Source organism: Eublepharis macularius, chromosome 15 (genome assembly GCF_028583425.1).
Source record: "Eublepharis macularius isolate TG4126 chromosome 15, MPM_Emac_v1.0, whole genome shotgun sequence".
In the NCBI taxonomy this organism is placed as follows: Eukaryota; Metazoa; Chordata; class Lepidosauria; order Squamata; family Eublepharidae; genus Eublepharis; species Eublepharis macularius.
In genome coordinates, this window is record NC_072804.1 from 29,342,616 (window position 1) to 29,362,914 (window position 20,299).

A 20,299-nucleotide genomic window follows, 5' to 3' on the forward strand; every position below is an offset into this window, starting at 1 on the left:
AATGAGCTCCGGGAAGTAAAGAGGAGAGGACCTACGTAGGGAGCAAGAACGCTGGACGCTTCTCTGACCGTTAGAGGAGTCCCAGACCACAAGCACTCAAGGGACACGCGGTTCTTACCCTCTGCCTGGTTTTCTGCAAGTTGTTGCGCAGGATCTTCCGGATCTCCTCCTCTTTGTCTTTAGAGAGTGCGGGCAGGATCCGCTCCACAGGCAAAGTTTTTGGGTTGATGTTCCTGTGGATTTTAAGAACAAAGAGGCCTCAGAGATTTGGACTTCAGGAGAGAGACTTGGGGCTCCTTACTGATTTAACTTTGGGGGGGGAGAAGAACCCTTCTCAACTCGGACTTGGGCTGGCATACAACTTGTGCTGGTCCAGATGGGACCTGAGGTTTACAAGGATCTCTCCCACCTGTCACTCCTGCTTTGGCTTCTGATTCTGCCAAGCAGTGCTCCACATTTTGAAAGCTGAACAAACAATGCAAAGATGGGAGAGGATTTCAAGAATTGCTGCAAACTGTCAGTGGTGTACCCCTCTGTTGCGGTTGCCTTGCCGTTCTTCCTAAGCGAGCGTGCCACTGCTTCTGGATACCTCCTGCCCAGCTCCAAGCTCTGTGCTCAACTTGTATAGCATAGTGGTTAAGTGACTATGCATGGGGTAGAGAAAGTGGACCCAAGAGAACTTCTTCTTCCTCTCCCAAAATACTCAAACTCGAGGGCATCCAATAAAGTTGACGGGTGGTAGGTTCAGGAGGGACAGAAGGAAACACCCCTTCACTCAATGAGCACTTAAAATGTGGAATTTGCTGCCAGAGGATGTAGTGATAGCCAGAAGCATAGATGGCTTTGAAAGGTGAATGGAGAGATTTGGGGAGGCTCGGTCCATCAGTGGCTACTAGCCATGGTGACTAAAGGGAACTTCCACATTCGGAGGCAGCCAATCTCTGAACGCCAGAGCCAGGAAGTGACATCAGGGGAAGGTCTCAGCCTCTAAGCCCTCTCGTTGGCCCTCTAGGGCAACTAGTTGGCCACTCTGTAGAATAGGAAACTAGACTAGATGGACCACTGGTCTGATCCAGCAGGGCTCTTCCTATGACTGAGCTATGAATCCAGAAGTCCCTGGTTTGAATCTCACTGCTGAACACATGAAATGGCTTTGGGCAAGTCACTCCCTCCCTACTTCCGTCTTCTTCCCATCTGCAGTACTGGAAGAATAACCATAATCCTGGCCTACCGTACAGGGCTGTTGTTATAATTTAAAGATAATCTATACCCGCAAAAATTTCTACAATAGGAAGCATTATTTTCTTTTGATCTCTAGGTTTTTTGGAGGGGGGAGCTGCCCCCTCCTTTTACAGAGAATAAACTCCCACCTCCCAGCCTGATCCAGTACTCACTGCATTGAGACCGTAGAGACAGCAGAGGGGATCTTGCCCATCCCCCCGCTCTCCACCAGCTCGATGGCTTGCTTCATTTCCATCTTGTGATAAAAGGCAATCAGCTGGGGCTCCTTGGACCTCTCCCCAGCAATCAGGCACTTCTTGATGTATTTCTTGTTGAAACGATTTAGCCTTTTCAAAAGCGACATGAGCGGGAAGGGGAGAAAGAGACAAGGGGGAAAAATACACTGACATAAAATGCCATTATCCTGCCATCATCTAGTCTGCGTTGAGTTAACAATGCCTTCACAAGCCAGGATTTCATTGTTTTTGTTTCCAACTCGCAAACTGAAAGGGGCACAAAACTAGAAACCAACTTTTGGTTCCCCCTCAAAACAGAGAAGCAGATGGTGGTTCAGGTTATTGTGGAGGAAGGGCTTGTGCAAGGTTGCTTACTTATTCTGGATTAAATTTACCTGCTTTGGGGCATGAGCCAATGTACAGTTAATCACTTTAAGCCCCCTGGATTTCAAAAGGGGGGGGGAGTAAAGCATGTTTGTAACAAAAAAAAACGCCTAACTGTGGCTGGGTTGTACAGGTAGCAAGTACATATCAGCTGCGCAGTAGCAACAGGACTACTATGCCTACGTGGTGGGACAATTGGATTATCAAACATCTATTTCAGTTTGTGGTATGTGCAGCACGTTGCCAACATGAACAGCAGTTCCCATGCCCAGGATGGCCATGAAACAGCAGTCTCCATTTAAGATGCCAGCAAGGCAGAGCAGTTAATCCTCAACAGGCTTCCCTCCTTCGATTCATTCTCGCACAAAATGTAATTACATCCTTTTTTAAAACTTCAGTTTAAAAAGAATACTATTTCTTGGTTCTGTTCACATTAATGTTGTTAAGTACTATACCATCATTGGGATTACTTTTTAATACATAAAAGCTAGTCCCTGAGCTCTGCCTCCCCATTACATTTAAGTGCAACCAAGAAACAGAACCTGGTGAAATGCTATGTAGATGGAGGGACTAGGAAGCCCTCGATATATGGCACCCAACAAACATAACCTGGGCCACATCTGCGGAGAGTCAAACTCATCCCTCTGTTCATTAGAACTCCCATTTACCCACCCAGGGTGGGGAATTATCTGCCTCAACCTCAATTTCCCACACCTGAAGAACTGAAGAGCGGGAGAAAAAATGGCCTCCACATAATGATGCTCTAGAAATTCCACTAGTGTCTATGGCAAAGACCACAGAGACCAAGGGAGACTGCCCAGAAAGTCACCCGGAAGTGGATCATATCCTCCGCAAATTCCAGCCTCCCCATGCACTGTCCCCCAAATCTGCAGACATTTGCTGAGGCAGTCTTGGGAACCCCACACTGTTCACTGGGCAACGCTGGCTGCAAGCGGTGCAAAAGAAAGCCAAACCCGGTGCTCTTTGTAGCACCAGTTCCTGGCACACACATCCCATCCATCCAACAGATAAGCCAGCCCAAAGGAAATGAATGAAAAGCAACAGCCTTGCCTGCCCAGCACTTACTTGTCCTTCCAGTGGTGATGGCCATAGTGGCCACATATATCCTCAATCCCAGTCAAAAGATGATCCAGAAACTTTAAGGGCAAAAAAACAGGGAGCATGAATGAATAAATACTTTGTTTAAACTCATTTCCTTGTCAAAATCCACTCAGCTTACGTCTGAAACTGAAGTCCAAGCCTTGCGGCATGGCACTCTTCCCAATATCCAACCTGTAATATTTTGTCCCTAGGAAAAATGTGATTCCTTCCCAATCTGATAGAGTCCATTTGCTGCTCTGAGAACCTGCTGCATGAAGAATGGTTGTCTAAATGGACTTGCTACTCAACAGCAGGGCTTGCTGAGCAGCTTATATGGTCAGGAGAAAGGTGAGCATGGATATAAAATAAATAAGTAAAAAAGCCAAAGTCATCTGCAGAACGAAAGCAAATAATCAAGGCAAAACAAAAGGAATTCAGCTTTTTTTTTTAAAGCACCTAATTCAGTTAAAGCTTTTTGGAGATTAAAAAGCTTGTCAAGGGACCTCCACTGCTGAAGCAGGAGAATGAGGGAGCAGAACTGACAGCACATACTTCAGGGGGTGGATTCCAGCTTGAAATGTTCCTTTGCATTAAAAAAACCAAAAGCTTCCTGCAACACAAAACTAGAACAGCAGGAAGGCAAGAGTCTATTCCCTCTATCTGCTTTGTGTGCTGTTTTTTCTGTTTCCAGGGAGTTTTTAAATACAAGGGAACCTTCCCCCCCAAAAAACAAAGACACAAAATGGTACAAGCCTATTTTTCCACTTCATTCTCCTTTACTTGTTGTCTTCTAGATACCTGCTGTAATTCACAGAGTGGGAGGCATTTGTCAAAGAGAGAGAGAATTTAACTGCGTGGAAAATGGAAGGGAATCTGTAAGGTCACGGGTATCTTGGAATATTGTTTGCAACAGGACTGATAGCTCAAAGATGCAGCTCTTCCCCTGTCCACACCATTCATAATTATTTGATTTGTTTGGCTGCTGTGACCCCCCCCCCACCTTTCCCTCCCAATATGGTACACCAGATCATCGCTGCAAAATGCCTTGCAATATTTTTTTAAGTATTTGGAAAACACACGCTTCTCTTCTCCTGTGCCGCAGTACACAATTAACCAGATTTTTAATGTAAAGATTAAGGAGCAGCAGGCTTAAGTGCAGTCCCAAGGCCGGCCCCTGAGGGGCAACATAGTCCCATGCCAAGCACTGCCTTTGTAGGTAAATTAAACAATAAAAAGCTTCGGGAGAGAGGTTATGCAAAGCGCCAACCTAGCTAATTTCCTTCCCCCCTGCCTCCAATTGTTCCTTCATGCTTACTTTTCCAAAAAAGGCAGCCGCTTTGTAAACCTATCTGCTAATGACATATGCAGAAGAAAAGCAGCTTACAGTGGCAGAAGAACCAAAGCAACACATGAGGATAATGCCCGGCCAAGTAGAACCAAGCCATCACCTGCGTGTGAATCTCCTCATTGATGGACCGCTTGGTTTCCTGCTTCTTTTTCACTGCCAGAAGGTCCACCAGAGGGCGGATGGTCATGCCCTGCGAAGAGACAAGCCAATTTAAGCCTTCGAGACAAGCCTTCGACAATATAGGCCCATTTAAGTTTGTCGTAAGAGTGCCAGCAGCCCAAGGGAAAAGCCCTTTAGCTCTGAAAGACAATTGGGCAGAATTCAAATGTAATCAATGAAAATACATATATCAGTCATTGGCTCTGCTAAGGCAGGTAACAGCTGAACTGGGTGGGGAGGTTCAAATTGCCAGCATCTCCAGTTGCAAGGATCAGGTCACAGGTGATGTGAAAGATCTCTCTGCAAGACCCTGGAGAGCCACTGCTGGTCAGAGGAGACAAGATGGACTTTGGTGGGCCAAGAGTCTGGTGTATGCTCAGCTCTAAGCATGGGGGACCGTAGTGCTGGGTTGGTTTGCAGCAGTGGCTGGGGATGGCTTCAGGAACTTACTTCCCACAACGACTGCAGGAAACGGCAAGTTCTGGAAGGTCTCTCCAGCTCCTGCCCAGTTTGGGTGGCTGCTCCCTTTCCCCAGGGTCGAGCACAGATGATGATGCTGGGGAGCTCAGTGGGGAAATCAGGTTTCCATTGGGCGCAGGGATCACCAAGCTAAGCGCCCAGCAGGGAGCGGTGCGTGACTCCCAAACAGCCAAGATACTAACCCCCTGCATTTGGGGCTAGACAGCAAAGTGATCACTGTCTTGCAGGCTCTGCTGGTTCCTCAGCCAGAAGGGAGGAGATCCTCAAGCACAAGCAAAGCTGACCCAGCAGCTGGGTTGCAGAAATCTGCTACAGCAGCAGATCGGAGGCCCTGACGCAGTGAAACAGTCAGTTCTCCCTAACCTACCTAACAGGGCTGTTGTGAGAATAAAATGGGAGAAATGGGGGAGAACCATGTCTAATGACTTGGAGGATAGGCAGGATTTTTAAAATAGACCAGACAGATAAACAGTAAGCGAAGCCCTGCATTGCTCAAAGAAGTATCCTTTTCCCCCCTGTCCCTCCAATCAATTTCATGGCTCAACCCAAAGTTTTAGTACTTCTGAATAAAACTCAGATCTGTTTGGAGCTTGCACCATGCCACGCAAAACCACAGGCTCACTCTAAGAGCTACTGCAGATTCAGCAAAGAGCATTTCCTCCCCAGTATCTTTCTCCTACCAACTAGCATCTCCAGAACATTAATCTCCTTGCAACATGCTAATTCAGAGGTCCGTTAATGTGCACCGTGCCACTGACTGGTGTGTTTCTTGGTGTCCATTTGCTTCCCCCCCCCCAAGAAAAGAGCCAAACTGGGCCCTCGTCCATTTCAATGGAGAAGGAGGAGCTTCAGAAGAAAGGCATCAGGAGTATGTCTGTCGGGATCGGCCATTTGCAAACAGCCACCTTTGCTATAGGAAGATGCCTGGCTTGGAACATCCTACTGGGCCCAGCCTTCATGGAAGCCATTTTGTGGTTGGCCACGTGATAGCCATTTGGTCGTGGTGCCTACTACCTAGGCCTGCCAAGCCCCTCGCTCCCCAGAGGGGCAAGGAATCCTTGCCATGAGCTCTTGTTGCCTGCCGATGCTCTGAGCGGTAGTAGGGGAAAATTACCCCCCAAATGGCAGCATCACAAACATGAGAACTTCACTTCCAAGGAAAACCTGGAAGTGATGGCAGGCAGCTCTAGGAATCGCTGGAAACTCTTAAAAGTTTCCAGCGATTCCTAGAGCCACCCACTTGCACTTCTAGATTTCCCCCAGAAGTGACACTGTCATGCTCATGATGGCGTCCTCCCCACCCTATCTTCCCCCTCTAATCCTTCCACTGGAGACATAGAGCGCCAATGAGATTTAGCTCAATCTCCTCATTTTATGGCCCCTAGGGAATCTAGATATGTTATGGGTATGGCCAGATATCTCACTCATTTGGATGTCCCATCTTATAGAAGTGCTTTCACTCTGGCCCGATGTGAAGTTATCCCTTCAATGGGAAATATAGAATGATCCCATACGAGGATAGACGCTGCCGTTGCTCCATTGGTGAAGTGGAATCACTTACTCATATGTTCTTTCATTGTTCTTTCCATCAAGTCTATAGGGACAAGTTTATTTCCCCACTCTTAGACACACCAATTGCAGAGGCAAATAAGGCCTGCCTGGAAAAACTCCTAATTGATGAAAATCCAACTGTCTCCAGGCAAATAGCCAAATTCTGTCTCTATCTGGTTAAATTCCATAATAAAAAGAATAGCCATACATAATCTCCTGCTCTTTTTATGATTGCAACTATTTTAATGTCAAAGTTTTAAATATTAGAATTCCTGCGGTTCCCAGAGAACTATATACATTTTAAGATAAGATTTTAAATGCTCAATGTATTTTTTTATGTCCTTTACATTTTTACGCTGGATTTAATTATTTTGTTGATTGATAAGGATGTATTGTCATTGTTATGGTCTCTGACCGCAAATAAATTCATTGGCTGTTTTCACACTACTAACCTGCTTCCATAACGTCGCGAAACGTTGCGCAAAAAACACAGAAGATAGCGTCTTCTTGTGAGAGATTTGCACAATGTCGCGCACAACTCTCGCAAGAAGACGCTATCTTCTGCATTTTTTGTGCAACGTTTCGCAATGTTACGGAAGAAGGTTAGTAGTGTGAAAACAGCCATTCATTCATTCATTCATTCACTCAATCCTTCCACCGGTTGCCAGGCTTGGTTCTCAAAATGCCAGAGGTTTAACAATGTTTAATCCTCACCCTTCTGGGAGATTTGCAAGTGTACCTGCACAAAGACAGTGAAGAAGATGACGGTGATGATGGCTGTGAGGAACATCTCTCTCATGTCAAAATGTTTCTTCTCAATGAGGTAACCTAGGGAGAAGGCAATGGCCCCACGCAGGCCACCATAGGCGATGATGAACTGATCCTTCGGGGTCAACTTCACAATGCGGAATTTGTTAATGAACCAGGTCAAGCCAAGGACACCTAAATGATAAATAACCACAGCAGGACTGGACTGTTAGGGTAAGGCAAAGATAGAAAGGGATAGATGGTTGAAATATCCGGAAGCAAAAAAATCCCACACAGATAAATAGTTGCACTTATTCAAAACAGCCAAATTCCATGCAGAAACTGTTGAAGAACTGTTGGCCGTTGAATTCAGCAGGGCACAGTGGAGGAGATAACCAAAAGGCACCCGGGCAAGAACAAAATATGGCAACACACATACACATGCACACATAAACAGTTCAAGGAAGCAACTTTGATTTGTGTTACAAAAGAAGAAAAATCATTGTCAACATCAGGTGACTAGCCAACCAGGACTTGGAGGAAATTCCTCCCAAATATTGAATGTTTACTGTACCAGAAAGCAAACAAGGATAAATAATACAGGAATATTACATGGGGAGGGAATTGAAAGATTCAGTGCTCCTCCACCTTATAAACCTTGCACGTGGAAAACTGCTACATCAGAAAGACTAGGTTAAAATCTTTCTTCTTGATATGCTAGTTTTCTATAGTGTGTGCTTTTTTAAAACACGGGGGAGCATTCAGCCACTGGATTCCCCACCTGCTGTGGAAGCAGAATCAAGGAAGGGCACATCACAGACTTTGAACTTCAAATTGTCCCAATGTGTGGGAGCAAGAGACAAGAGTCCATTGGACTTCCCTCCCCAAATTTTAGCCTCTTGTATAACTCGGACATCAGGCCAAACCATACTTTAACGTAGATTAGATCCTAAAACAAAAGTTCTGTACTTCCAAAATATACAACAGCAAACCGGGGGTTGCAGCAACTGTTTATTTTCCTTCCCCCTGCTCCCATCAGCACTCAGTTTCATGTCCAGTCCCATTTCTATGGTGTAGCAACCTCCACCAGGACTGTGGCTCAGTTAGCATCTGCCTTGCATGTAGAAGGGTTCGATCCCTGACATCACCAGTTAAAAGGATGAAGTAATAGGTGATTTGAAAGACCTTGACCAGAGACCCTGGAGAGCGGCTGCCAGTTAGCGTACACAACGTTGACCTCAGTGGACCAGGATAAGGCAACTTCTTGTGTAGCGGTGAACCAATGGCAATGGATTGTCAATTCAGGCCTCACTCCAGCTTATAGTTAGCACAAACCACAGTTTGCACACTGGCTTCAAACCATGACCCCTTAATCTGGTTTGCCAGCAGATCACAAACCATGGTTTGCCAATCTATACATCAAACCAAGCTACGCTTATGCTTTCTTAACTATGATTTCACATGATGTCTGAATTGAGTTACTTTCTCTTCTCTACTGGGCAGCCAACATTCCAGAGAAAGCAGAATCAAATCTTGAAACTTGGTATCAACTGCGAAAATTGAATAAGCTTATCAACATTTGCTTGGCTTACCTAATTTACTCAAGTTCTGCCAGACACAATAAAAGACAGAAAGCTATACAGGGAGCACATAGCTTTTCTTCGTTCCCACCCTGGGGGGGATGGAAGGCAAAAGTGTCCTCTTCCAGCCTAGGAGCTTGAGCCTCACGAGCCACTTGCAAGAGAACTGCAACTCACAGAGAACCCCTGGAGCAGGCAAAGGGGAATCCTGCCTATCAACAAGAAGCTGAAAGAACCCTTTTCTGGTCCTGTATTCCTAGGATTCTGTTTGCTTCCACCCTGGACAAGTGGCTAAATTTTGTGGCTTGCACACACACACACATTCCTGCTCCCACTTCGGCCCTTGGAGCCTCACCTAAAACCCTGGCGATCAAGCAGAAAATCAGGGTGCTGATGACAAATGTCCACTCCCAGCGGTGCTGCCCGGCCACAGTGGAGACACCCAGAAAGATGAAAATGAGGGTTTCACTGACACTGCTCCACATCTTCAGGAAGTACTTGATGGTAGTGTGGGATTTATGAGAGATGTTGGCCTCCACGTAAGGGCGCATAACCACTCCAGCAGCAATGAGCCTGCAAAAGCAGGAAGAAACAGAGTACAGAGAGTCACAGAAATCACAACAGACAGATAATTCCCTCCCAAGCATCAGGTTTGCTAAACGAAGAACCAATGCTCATATGGTACATTGCATGTGTGTCATGTGCCATTAAGTTCTTTCCAACTTATGGCGACTGTATGAATGAAAGATCTCCAAAACAGTCCATCATTAACAGCCTTGCACAGATTGTGCAAACTGGAGGTTTTAGCTTCCTTTATTGAGTCAAACCATCTCATTTTGGGTCTTTTCCTACTGCCTGCCATGTCTTCTAGGATTATTGTCTTTGCCAATGCGTGTTGCCTTCTCAAAGTACAACAGCCTCAGTATTGTCATTTTAGCTTCTAGGGAAAATTCAGGTTTGATTTGATCTAGAACTCACTTATGTGTCTTTTTGGCCTTCCATGGTACTCCAGCACCACATTTCAAATGAATCAGTTTTCTTCCTGTCAGCCTTCTTCTCCAACTTTCACAACCATACATAGTAATGGGGAATACAGTACATTACATACTTTGTATAAAAACTTCCAGTTTCAATCCATGGTATGTCCAGTTAATAACTCTCAAGACTAGGAAAGACCCTGAGACAGTGGATAACTATTGAGCTAACTGTGCTTCCAACCCCATAGAAGAAGGTTCCTTTTATTGATAACATATTCATAAATGGAAGTAGTGGGGAAAAGATAAAACTGCTATTGCAAACTTCAAGTTTGGTGCAGTGGTTAGACTGTGAGACTAGGATCTGGGAGACCCAGTTTGAATTCTTCACTCTGCCATGGAAGTTAGCAGGGTGACCTTGGACCAGTCATATACTCTCAGCTTAACCTACCTCACAGAGCTGTTGTGAGGATAAAATGGAGGAGATAAAAATGATGTAAGCCACTTTGAGTCACCACTGGGGAGAAACCCAGGGTATAAATGGAGTAAATAAATAATAATAAAGAAAACAAGTAAGTGCAGTGCCACAGAATTAGGATCCAGAGATATACTGGCATAGTTCAGACACTTTATTGATACGTGCGTGAGCCCGGGGATCCTTGAGCACCCTCCCCTCCTTTTGGCCATCATGCCTAACTACATCCAAACACACAAACTATGATTTGCACTTTCCCTACTGACAAGGATCCCCAAACCAGGATCAAGTCACTGCTTCGAATCCTGGTTGGCAAGGAAAGCACAGGCCAGCATTTGCAGATCTGGACATACTATTGATTTTAAATCCTGCATTCTCAAGCTTATATTCTCAAGCTTTCAAGCTTATATTTACTTTTTAAATGTGACTAATTTTGTCCACAATTAACATGCTATAATAGGCTATTTAATGGTCCAATGTTTTTCATGTTACAAAGCTAGCTCAATATTCAGATGTGCTGCAAGCTCCATTAAGATTGCATAGGGTTGCTTTGGTTCAAATGACACTTTTACTTACTGCAAAATGGGTGTTTACTATTTTCAACTTTTATTTTTTCCCTACCTCTTAGATGGCAAAAACGCTCTCTTTTGGGCATATTTAAACTCTGCTCAAAGAAAACAAAGGTATTTACACTTTTACGTTTCACAAGAATGCCAAGATAAAAAATGCTTATATGCTAAGTTACAAATAATGCATTTTAATATTGTTATAAAATAAGTTAAGGCTTAATTAGCAGGTATTGCCTATATTTCAATTTGCCCCGATTTTCCAGAATTTTGTTTCTCCAGGGAAAAAAAGTATTTCCCCTCCATAGTTTCAAAATTTCCAGAAATTTTTGCATCTCTATTCTAGCTTCTTGAGAAGGGTTGCAGCTACCTGTCAGAGCAGACTGTAACAGGCTAGTTCTACCAATTACTGGACTCGGCATCAGGCAGTTTCATGTGTTCATTCCAGAAAAGGAAGACAAGCCTAATTTTTCTCTCCAATCTCCTTGCTTAACACATCTGTTCTTTTAAGGCCCAATTCTAACATGGTGCTAGCTCAGGTGAAAGCCATGGGAATTTACTGCCATGCAGGGTCTCATTTAGGTCGGGCTGCTAATCGTGCAAAGCAGCTTCTATGTCCCAGAAGCAACCTGATTTTAAAATGAGGGACTGTATGAAATCCAGTCAGTGGGTGCTTTGGCCTCATCCTATCCTGTTAAGGAAAGCTTTGGCCTCATTCATTGCCAAGTTTAAAGCAAATCTTATTTTACAACCATTTATTTATTTATTCATTTATACCATACTTCTCTCCTAAAGTGGCTTACATCGTTCTCTTCTCCTTGCATTTTATCCCTACAACAACCCTGTGAGTTAGATTAGGCTGAGAGTGTCACTGGCCCAAGGTTTCATGGCTAATTTGAACTTGGTCTCCCAGATTCTAGCCTGACCCTCTAAGGACCCATGTATTATGCTTGTTTATGTAGAGTGCGCCCTAACCTGGATAGCCCAGGTGAGCCTGATCTTGTCAGATCTCAGTAGCTAAGAAGGGTTGGCCTTGGTTAGTAATTGGATGGGAGACCTCCAACAATGGTCCAAGGTTGCAGAGACAGGCAATGGCAAACCACCTCTGATAACCCCGGCAACGGTCGCCATAAGTCAGCTGTGGCTTGAGGGCACACACACACACACACAGAACGAATCACAGAGAGCGAGAGCAAACCACAAAGTGTGCCATGAACAGCTTACTAAGGCAGCAAATTAAACTGTATTATAATCACAATAAAGAGTTAATACAACTGATTTAAAAGTGTTGTTTGTAAGTAATCATTTTGGTTGTGTTGCAAGATGTATATATGTTTTGTGATGCCTGAATGACCAGTTGCTCCCAGTGTATTATGTTTATGTGTGTTTTTGGAAATGATTAATTACAAACAACACTTTAAAATCCATTGTACTAACTCTTTCTTGTGATTACAATACGGTTTAATTTGCTGCCTTAGTAAGCTGTTTTATGGCACATTTTGTGGTTTGTTGTTTATGTAGAGCACCTGCTAACCGAAGTTGGTACCGAACTTTCCCCACCAGATTCCCCACCAGAGCTTGGCTTCTAAGGCCCACCTTGCTGATACTTACGCCATGATGCCCGAAAGATGGAAGAGTTCTGCTGACAGGTATGCCATGTAGCTGTAGAGAAAGACGAACAGAGGCTCGATGACGCGGATGTGAGAAGTGAAGCGGGAGGTGAAGGCAGCAATGATGCCGTAGACCACCCCGACGAAGACGCCCCCCAGGGATACCACGAAGAAACTGAGGAAACCCAGAATGATGTCTGTGAAGGTGATTTTGTCAAAGGTGGCATATTCATCAAAAAGGTGATAGAGGACCTGGAAAGACAAAAAGGAGGGAGACGGGATTTCAGCCCAGGGAAGCCATGATCACAGAATGCCAACGGGCGTGCCGACATGAAAGCAGCGGCAAATTAGCAACAAAAAAGGGGATGGGGAGAAATTATCAAGAGGTTGCTTGAAAAATCCACAGCGTTCACTCGGTTGGAGTCCAAACCTCTGATGTAAGTATTGCCTTGGAATACCCGTCTCATCAAGGTAAAGACAAAAATCAAGAGACCAACCTAAGAAACATGATCAAGACAGAGAATCTGAAAAAAACTGGCTGCTGCCAGTTAAGGGTCACCGTCTTCTCTTTGATGCACAGGGAAGCAGTACAGAGATTTCCCCACCTAGTAAAGAAGGCAATTAGCCTGAACTAATAACTGGTTTTTATAATTTATGTGGCTTAGGGGCAAACTACATATTACCGATTTTGGCAAGAAAGGGCCAGGGACTCACTCTCCCTGCAGTCAGATAGTAGCTGCAAGGAAAGGAAAGGAAGTTTTAAAGAAAATTTAAAGAAAATTCCTTTCTTCACTGCTGCTGTATGACTGCAGAGAAAGCGAGTACCAGACTTGACTTCACAAAATTTGTAATGTGTAGTTTGGCCCTTATGTGTGGACAATTCAGATCTTGCAAAGCAGAACAAAAACACGCAAGTATTTATATTCATGTGACACAGAGCACATGGCAACCTAAAGCTGACAGTGCTATGCCAGGCAAGGTTGCCCCAGCCTAAACCCACCGATTTCTATTGACTTAGGACAACCTAACTTTACAAAGGATCACACTGCAAAACATTCCGTTTTGATTATAAGCCAAAGAAGAACATAAGATGTGCAGGGAAAAACACATTTTGTGGCACAGCCCTTTAGAAGCATAGGAAAAATCTGTGTCATTAAGCAAGGTCATCTTCAATTGAAATGCGTGGCAAAGCTCTACTCGCTTCTCCTGGGACATGGAAGAAGGCAGGAAGTTCTTAATCATGTTCAGCTTGAAAAAGCTTCTCTCACCTGAACCAGCTGTGACTGGCAAAGTATGCAGAGTGTAACAGCAACACCGAAGCAAAACCATTATCTGGTTACATTTTCCAGGATTTGGATTTGCTGTCTTGTAGTACGTTCATCTTAAAGCCCTTGTGTCAAATCTAGCCTCTGCCACAGACTCACTTGCTGGGCCTTAGGCTACTTACCCTCTCTCAATGACAGCCTCTTGACTGCAACTCTGAGATAAGTAGTATGCTAATTAGAACAGACTACCCCACCTTTCTCCCTGATGGGGACCCAAAGCAGCTGACATCGTTCTCCTTTCTTCCATTTATCTTCACAACAACCCTGTGAAGAAGTGTAGGTGAGACCATGTGCCTGGCCCAAGGTCACCCAGTGAGCTTTCATGGCAAAGTGAGGATGCCAACCTGGGTCTCCTGTTCCAAGACTCTACACTCTGCTGGCTCTCTCAATGCTCAAAAGAGCTACGTAAATGTGAAGCACTGTTATCATTCCAGTATATGTATCATTGTTAGATGCACGCAGGGCATGAACAACAGCATCACATCGCTAATGCCGTTCTCCCAAACCCTTCTGCTACCCACATCAACATATCAAACCATAGGTTGCAATGTAAATCCTACACATGAACCCCTATAACAGTGCAACTAAATGCATGGAAATGTTTACCCTCAGATGCAGAGCACACAGCAATATTCTACCACTAATTTTTCATCTCTGTGTCTTGTGTACACATTTTCTCGGCAATGAAAGGGAGTGGGGCAAAATCTCCCTTGTGCACATGCAGATATACTTTTATCTCCACCCCACCCCAAGTAAGAGCCTCATGGCACAGAGTGGTAAGCGGCAGTACTGCAGCCCAAGCTCTGCTCACGACCTGAGTTCGATCCTGGCGGAAGCCGGGTTCAGGTAGCCGGCTCAAGGTTGACTCAGCCTTCCATCCTTCTGAGGTCTGTAAAATAAGTACCCAGTTTCCTGGGGGTTAGAGTGTAGATGACTGGGGAAGGCAATGGCAAACCACCCCGTAAAAAAGTCTGCCAAGAAAATGTCGTGATGCGACGTCCCCCCATGGGTCAGTAATGACTCAGTACTTGCAAAGGGGACTACCTTTACCTTACCTCCAGCCCCCACCCCCGAAGATCAAGACATTCAAGAGAAAAAGAATAAACCGCAAACAGAACGGGCATGTTGTGAGAGGGGATGGGAAACAATCTTTTCCCTTAAAACTGCTAACCTCCTGTAGGAGAAATTTATGTTCAACCTCAAGGTGAGTTCAAGGGCATGCAGGGCATGGTTCTTGTGACAAACAAACCGAGGTTTGTTTGCAGCATCTGAATGCAGCCACTGTTGCATCTGGATAGAGCCAAATGATCCCTCTGTTCTGAACTAGCAGGAAATGAATAATAATAATAAACTATATGACAATGCAACCATGTAACCATCTGAGAATGAAAAGTTGTAACCTTCTGCAGCAGCGGCAAGCTCTGCCTGTCACAGGACAAGAAAGTTCACATGCTAAAATTAAATCACAACCAAGAATGAAAAATCTTTCCTGGAAAGAGAAAGGAAGTGCCACCCTCTGGCATCAACACACAAAATTCTATCTTTCAGAGTGTATCATGATAATAAGGTTAAGTATGGATTAATCATCCCTTAATGATCTTTAACCATCCCGGTTGCAAACAAAACCAGGCAGTTAAAGATTTTGCTTTATCTGCCCTATCGGGCAAGGTGGAGAATGTAGTCTGGGTTAGCAATTGGTTGGTTAGTGATCCCACCTTAATTTAACACAAAATTATTGGGGTGCATTCTTCCATATATATCTTTGACAAGGACTTCATTTTTGGTCTGGTTCCTCTCCATTCTTGCAATAGCGTAAGCTGAAGGAGCTAAAAGAAGATGTGAAGGGCTGGACCTTCGAGGCTGAGTGGCTGCTCCCTGCAAAGCACCAAACATCTAAGGGCAAAATGGAATCGAAAGCAGCAGGAAACTGACCCTGTCCCAGAGCTATGCAACAGCTCCAGTGAAGGCACGACTGCCCCTCGCTTCTCAGCCATTCACTGTGCACAGTCAGCAAAATCTTCAATGGCCAGAGAGGATTCAAGCCTCAACCAACCACCCTCTTATCCTCCACGTTACTTTTTAGCTCCTTTGCCTTCTACAAGCAGTACCCACAACTGCTGTTGATGCAGTTCCTGGACATCGGATCCTGCTTGCTCTAGATTACCCCTGCAAGGCAAAAAGGAGACTCTAGGACGAGAAGCAGGATACTTTTCATTCCTGCATGGTGGGACCAAACACCTGGGCACAGCTCTCATATGACCGTTACCTGCTGCAGATAGAAAGCTCGACTGCACAGACCCTTGGTCTGACCCAGCAAGAAGAGTCTTAGGGGCACACTACTGTATTCATCCGCAGCCCCTATTCATTCCAAAAGGCCTTGCTCCAGTAGACTGGGGTCAAAGGTTCAGCTCTGCCCCTCACACGCTTTTCTCTTTAAATGAAACCTCAAGTCCACTACCCAAGGGCTGCCTCTCTTTGCCTCGGGGCAGGACTGTTTTCGGCCACATTTCCACTTACCACAGTGACGGCGTCATTCAGCAATGACTCTCCAAACACCAAGATGTGCAAGAGCTCGTTGATGTGGATCTCCTCGAACACCGCCAGTACAGCCACGGGGTCTACAGCTGAGATGATGCTGCCGAAAAGCAGGTTGGCCAAGAGGCCGATGTGGCTCAAACCAGTTGCGCCGATCTGGCACACGGCGTACAACAAAGCACCCACGAAGAAGGCATTCCACAGCGTCCCCACCACTGCAAAGATCAGGATGGTGCCCAAGTTCTCGGTAAACTGGCGCAAGGGCAAGAAGTAACCAGCGTCCAGGATGATGGGCGGGAGAAGGAAAAGGAAGAAGATGTTCGACTGTAGGATCGGGGGGTCCTCTCCTACAGCCTTAATGAGCCCTCCGACAAGCAGCCCTACCACGATGAGCAAGCAGCTCTCCGGAACTATACCGGAAATTGTCGGGATAACGTGGAATCCTGGAGGAAAAGCAAGAAAGTACCAAGTGAGCGCCTTTGCTGCTGCATCACGCTACACCAGTGCTAGACAATAAAAACAAAACTATGAAATTCTCCTAGAACCACCGACTTGGGAATATGAGAAACCCAACAGCCACGGCTTCGTTATCAATTGTATTTGCAAGCAAGCAAGCCTTTATAGGCATATGTAAAATATAAAATTTTAAATACAGAAACTCCATACAAAATGAGATTAAAATTACAGATAGGAACAGGGCAACAGTGCAGCAAAACCAGTACAGAATATTACTTGTCAGGGCGTATAGCCATGGCACTGTAGAGAAACTTTGCTACTATTTCAGTTATTTCCCCATCTGGGTTTTCAAGCAGGAACTGAACCTTAAAATCATCAGAAAACTCTGAAAGTTGGGCTAATATAGGATGTAGAAGACCCCGGCGTGGCGCCAGATAAAAAGAGCACTGGAGAAGAACATGGGAAACAGTTTCAACACAGTCCATCAAACAAGGACAACACCTGCTATAATAAGGAATCCCATGAAATCTGCCAGATAAAATGGCTGATTGTATTTGCTCTTTCGAAATGCATACACAAATATGCCCGTCCCAAGAGAACACAAATTCTGCGACAAGAAAAGCTAAATTCAGGAAAAGCTAAATTCAGGAATGACTCAAATAATGCATATCTGAATGAAAGGTGCCCATCTTTGCATCATTTATTCTAGCTTCTAGTTATGAGGAGAACTAAACGCTGTGTGGAATTAATTCTTGGTGAAGAGGAGGCATATCAGTGCTATCTACAGGTGCTGCCCGACTTTTCTGCAGTCTTTGTGCTGGTATCATCCAAACAGTTATAAGGTGCCACCGGAACAGCAATTATCAGAGGGCTACAGGAGCCTGGGCTACGCCTGTTAATGTAGTGCATCATATTGTACATGTCAGAACAAAGTGCTTTAATTTAACCACTTAGTAACACAGTAAAAGGAAACAAAGGAGATGGTGCTTTAAACAGCAACTGGCATCTTAAGAGGCCTTGGCTGAAATGCACACTGTATAAATCTCTCCATGGGATCTCCTTCTGATGGACACGCAGTAACCAGATAGCTTCAGATTGTTATTCAATGTTGTGCATAACCGCATCTGCACTTTGCACAGTAGTGCTCAAGAATCAGTCAGCTTCCTTCACTGAGACTCAAGGCCGATTACAAAATTTTAAAAAAACCATGCAATGGAAGCTGTAAGACATACAATGAACAGTGCCGTGAGACTGGATCACAGAATTTGAAAGAACTGCAATAAAAGTAGCATAAGACAAGATAAATAAGAAATGTAAAAAAAACGGATTAGAGAAGTTAGAACACAATACAGTAGAACAAGATAATGCACACCACACACTGTGGCATAAACCACAACCCTTGTTCCTTTGCACAAAGTGGGCTCCTGACCAATCCTACTTTACGACCAATCCCATTTCATAACTATTCTCTAAAAAAATACGTCCTCCTGAACAACTCCTTTTACACAAAGATAGAAGTGTGGGAGCCTCCTCAGGCAGGCCATTCCACAAAGCAGAAAGCACAATGGGCAGTTAGATGTACGTGTTGAAACTGAGGGGGAACCGTCTCCTTACAGAAAGAATGGCCATTTTAATCACAGGAAGTGGTCTGTTGACCAACAGCTCATGTTGCATATATGACAGCTTTCTCCTCACAATCCTACCAAGGAGGTTTCTCTTCAGATCGCATAAATCTTTCGCCTTTTACTAAAAAGGAGGAGACATCTGTTCTCAGGCATTTTTAAATCTGCTGCATTTCCAAATGGGCATAGAAATGTTTTTCCCCCTCTTCTTCAATGCAATACCTTTTAGATGGGTGGCGTTTCAGCAGCTTTTTTAAAAAAAATAAGCAACCTGAATTGATAGCAAGATAAGAAAAGAGGGGCAGTAAATTGCAAATGAAAGGAATAATCACTCAATTGCCCTACAGTTGTGGTAGCAGAAGTGGCTGCTTCTGAGCAGGTCTTCTCTTGTACTCAATATGCAGTAAATCCAAAGTGAACTGAAAAGCGTATGGGTGGGGGGAGAGAGGGAGGGAAGGAAGGAAGGAAGGAAGGAAGGAAGGAAAAGTCACTCAAGGATAGATTGCCTTGGTTTTGTGCTCAGTCCCCACATTCCTGTCCTCTCGTGGTTGAACATCCTTAACCACCTAACTTACTGAGACAGAATCAAAACAGGCAAATGTCATTTCATTGGCTCTGCCTATTTGTATTTATTTATTTATACTTTGTCTTTCTCCCACAACGGGGACCCAAAGTAGCTCACATTGTTCTCCCTTCTACCATTTTATCTTTTCAACAGCAACCTGGTGAGGTAGGTTAGACTGAGAGGGCATGATTGGCCCAAAGTCACCCAATGAGCTCCATGGCAGAGTCGGTATTAAAACCTGAGTCTCCCAGATCCTAGTCTGACACTCTAATCACTATGTTACACTGGCTCTCAAATGCCTACTGAAGATTTGTCTGATTCAGCGGTAAACACAAGGAATTCCTTGTCTATACATATAAAAGGCAAACCGTGTTGCTAACAACTCCCCTCTTATCCCCACGCAGGCATGTTCACAGACCCCTCTGCAGGGATAAAAGGTGAGACCTCGGCAACAGAGCTTGCCAAAGATGCTGCTGTGCCTCCCCTCACACTTACCTGGCTGTGCTCCAGCATGCTGCAGTAGGGCACTTGCCACACACACACCCAGCAGCCCCAATGGGGCTGAATCGGGAGGCAGCCGGGAGCTTGAATGCGCCAGGGTGCTTCTCGCCCTCCCTCGGCAGCACTTCCTGCCTCTGCACCCACCCGAAGGAGCACGCCAGGGCACGTGCCACCTAGGGTTGCCAGCTACAGACTGATAAATTCCTGGAGACATGGGAGGTGGAGCCTGGAGGGGGAGGGATCTGGGGAGGTGAAGGACCTTCGCAGGGTGTAACAGAGTCCACCCTCTAAAACTACCATTTTCTCCAGAGGAACTGATCTCTATGACCCGGAGATCAGTTGTAATTCCTGGAGATCTCCAGCCACCACCTGTAGGCTGGCACCCCTATTGCTGACCCGGAGGCAGCACGCCCCACCTTAGTAGCCGCCCGATTTGTCCCCAATGGGGCCAAATCGGGCAGCTGCTGGGCATAGGAGCCTTCCAAGGCACTTGACTCCCCCCCCCCAACAGCACTCCCTGCCTCTGCAGCTGCCCGATTTGGCCTGAATCGGGGCCGAATTGGGCGGCTGAGGGGCACAGAAGCACTCCCGGGCCCTTGTCACCCCGGCAGCTCTCCAGCCTCTGGAGCCACCCAATGTGGACCATGAAGCCTGGCATGGCAGCATTGATGTCTCAAGGCCTCGCAGCAGGGGCCTGCCAAATCAGTTTTCTAGAGCCTGTTATATTTTTTCCCCACAACGGGATTTGTTACTAGTGTGAAGGTATATTCCCATCATTTTCTTCAACTCTTCTTCCACGTAGTGTTGTTGTTTTGCAGAAACACCAGCTGTTTCATCAGCTAAGAAACCAATCATCTCATGGA

General features: G+C 45.3%; 1 protein-coding gene across 1 annotated transcript in view; it reads right to left on the reverse strand.

Moving 5' to 3' along the window:
- Positions 1-20,299, reverse strand: part of SLC9A1 (solute carrier family 9 member A1) — a 109,203-nt gene that overhangs the window by 11,087 nt on the left and 77,817 nt on the right. Inside the window, exons 2-9 of the mRNA XM_054999133.1 lie at positions 16,275-16,735; positions 12,434-12,684; positions 9,163-9,380; positions 7,220-7,422; positions 4,391-4,480; positions 2,928-2,998; positions 1,395-1,568; positions 119-233 (exon numbers count right to left, since the gene is read on the reverse strand). Of these exons, the coding sequence (XP_054855108.1) occupies positions 119-233; positions 1,395-1,568; positions 2,928-2,998; positions 4,391-4,480; positions 7,220-7,422; positions 9,163-9,380; positions 12,434-12,684; positions 16,275-16,735 (1,583 nt within the window). The remainder of the gene's footprint in view (positions 1-118; positions 234-1,394; positions 1,569-2,927; positions 2,999-4,390; positions 4,481-7,219; positions 7,423-9,162; positions 9,381-12,433; positions 12,685-16,274; positions 16,736-20,299) is intronic.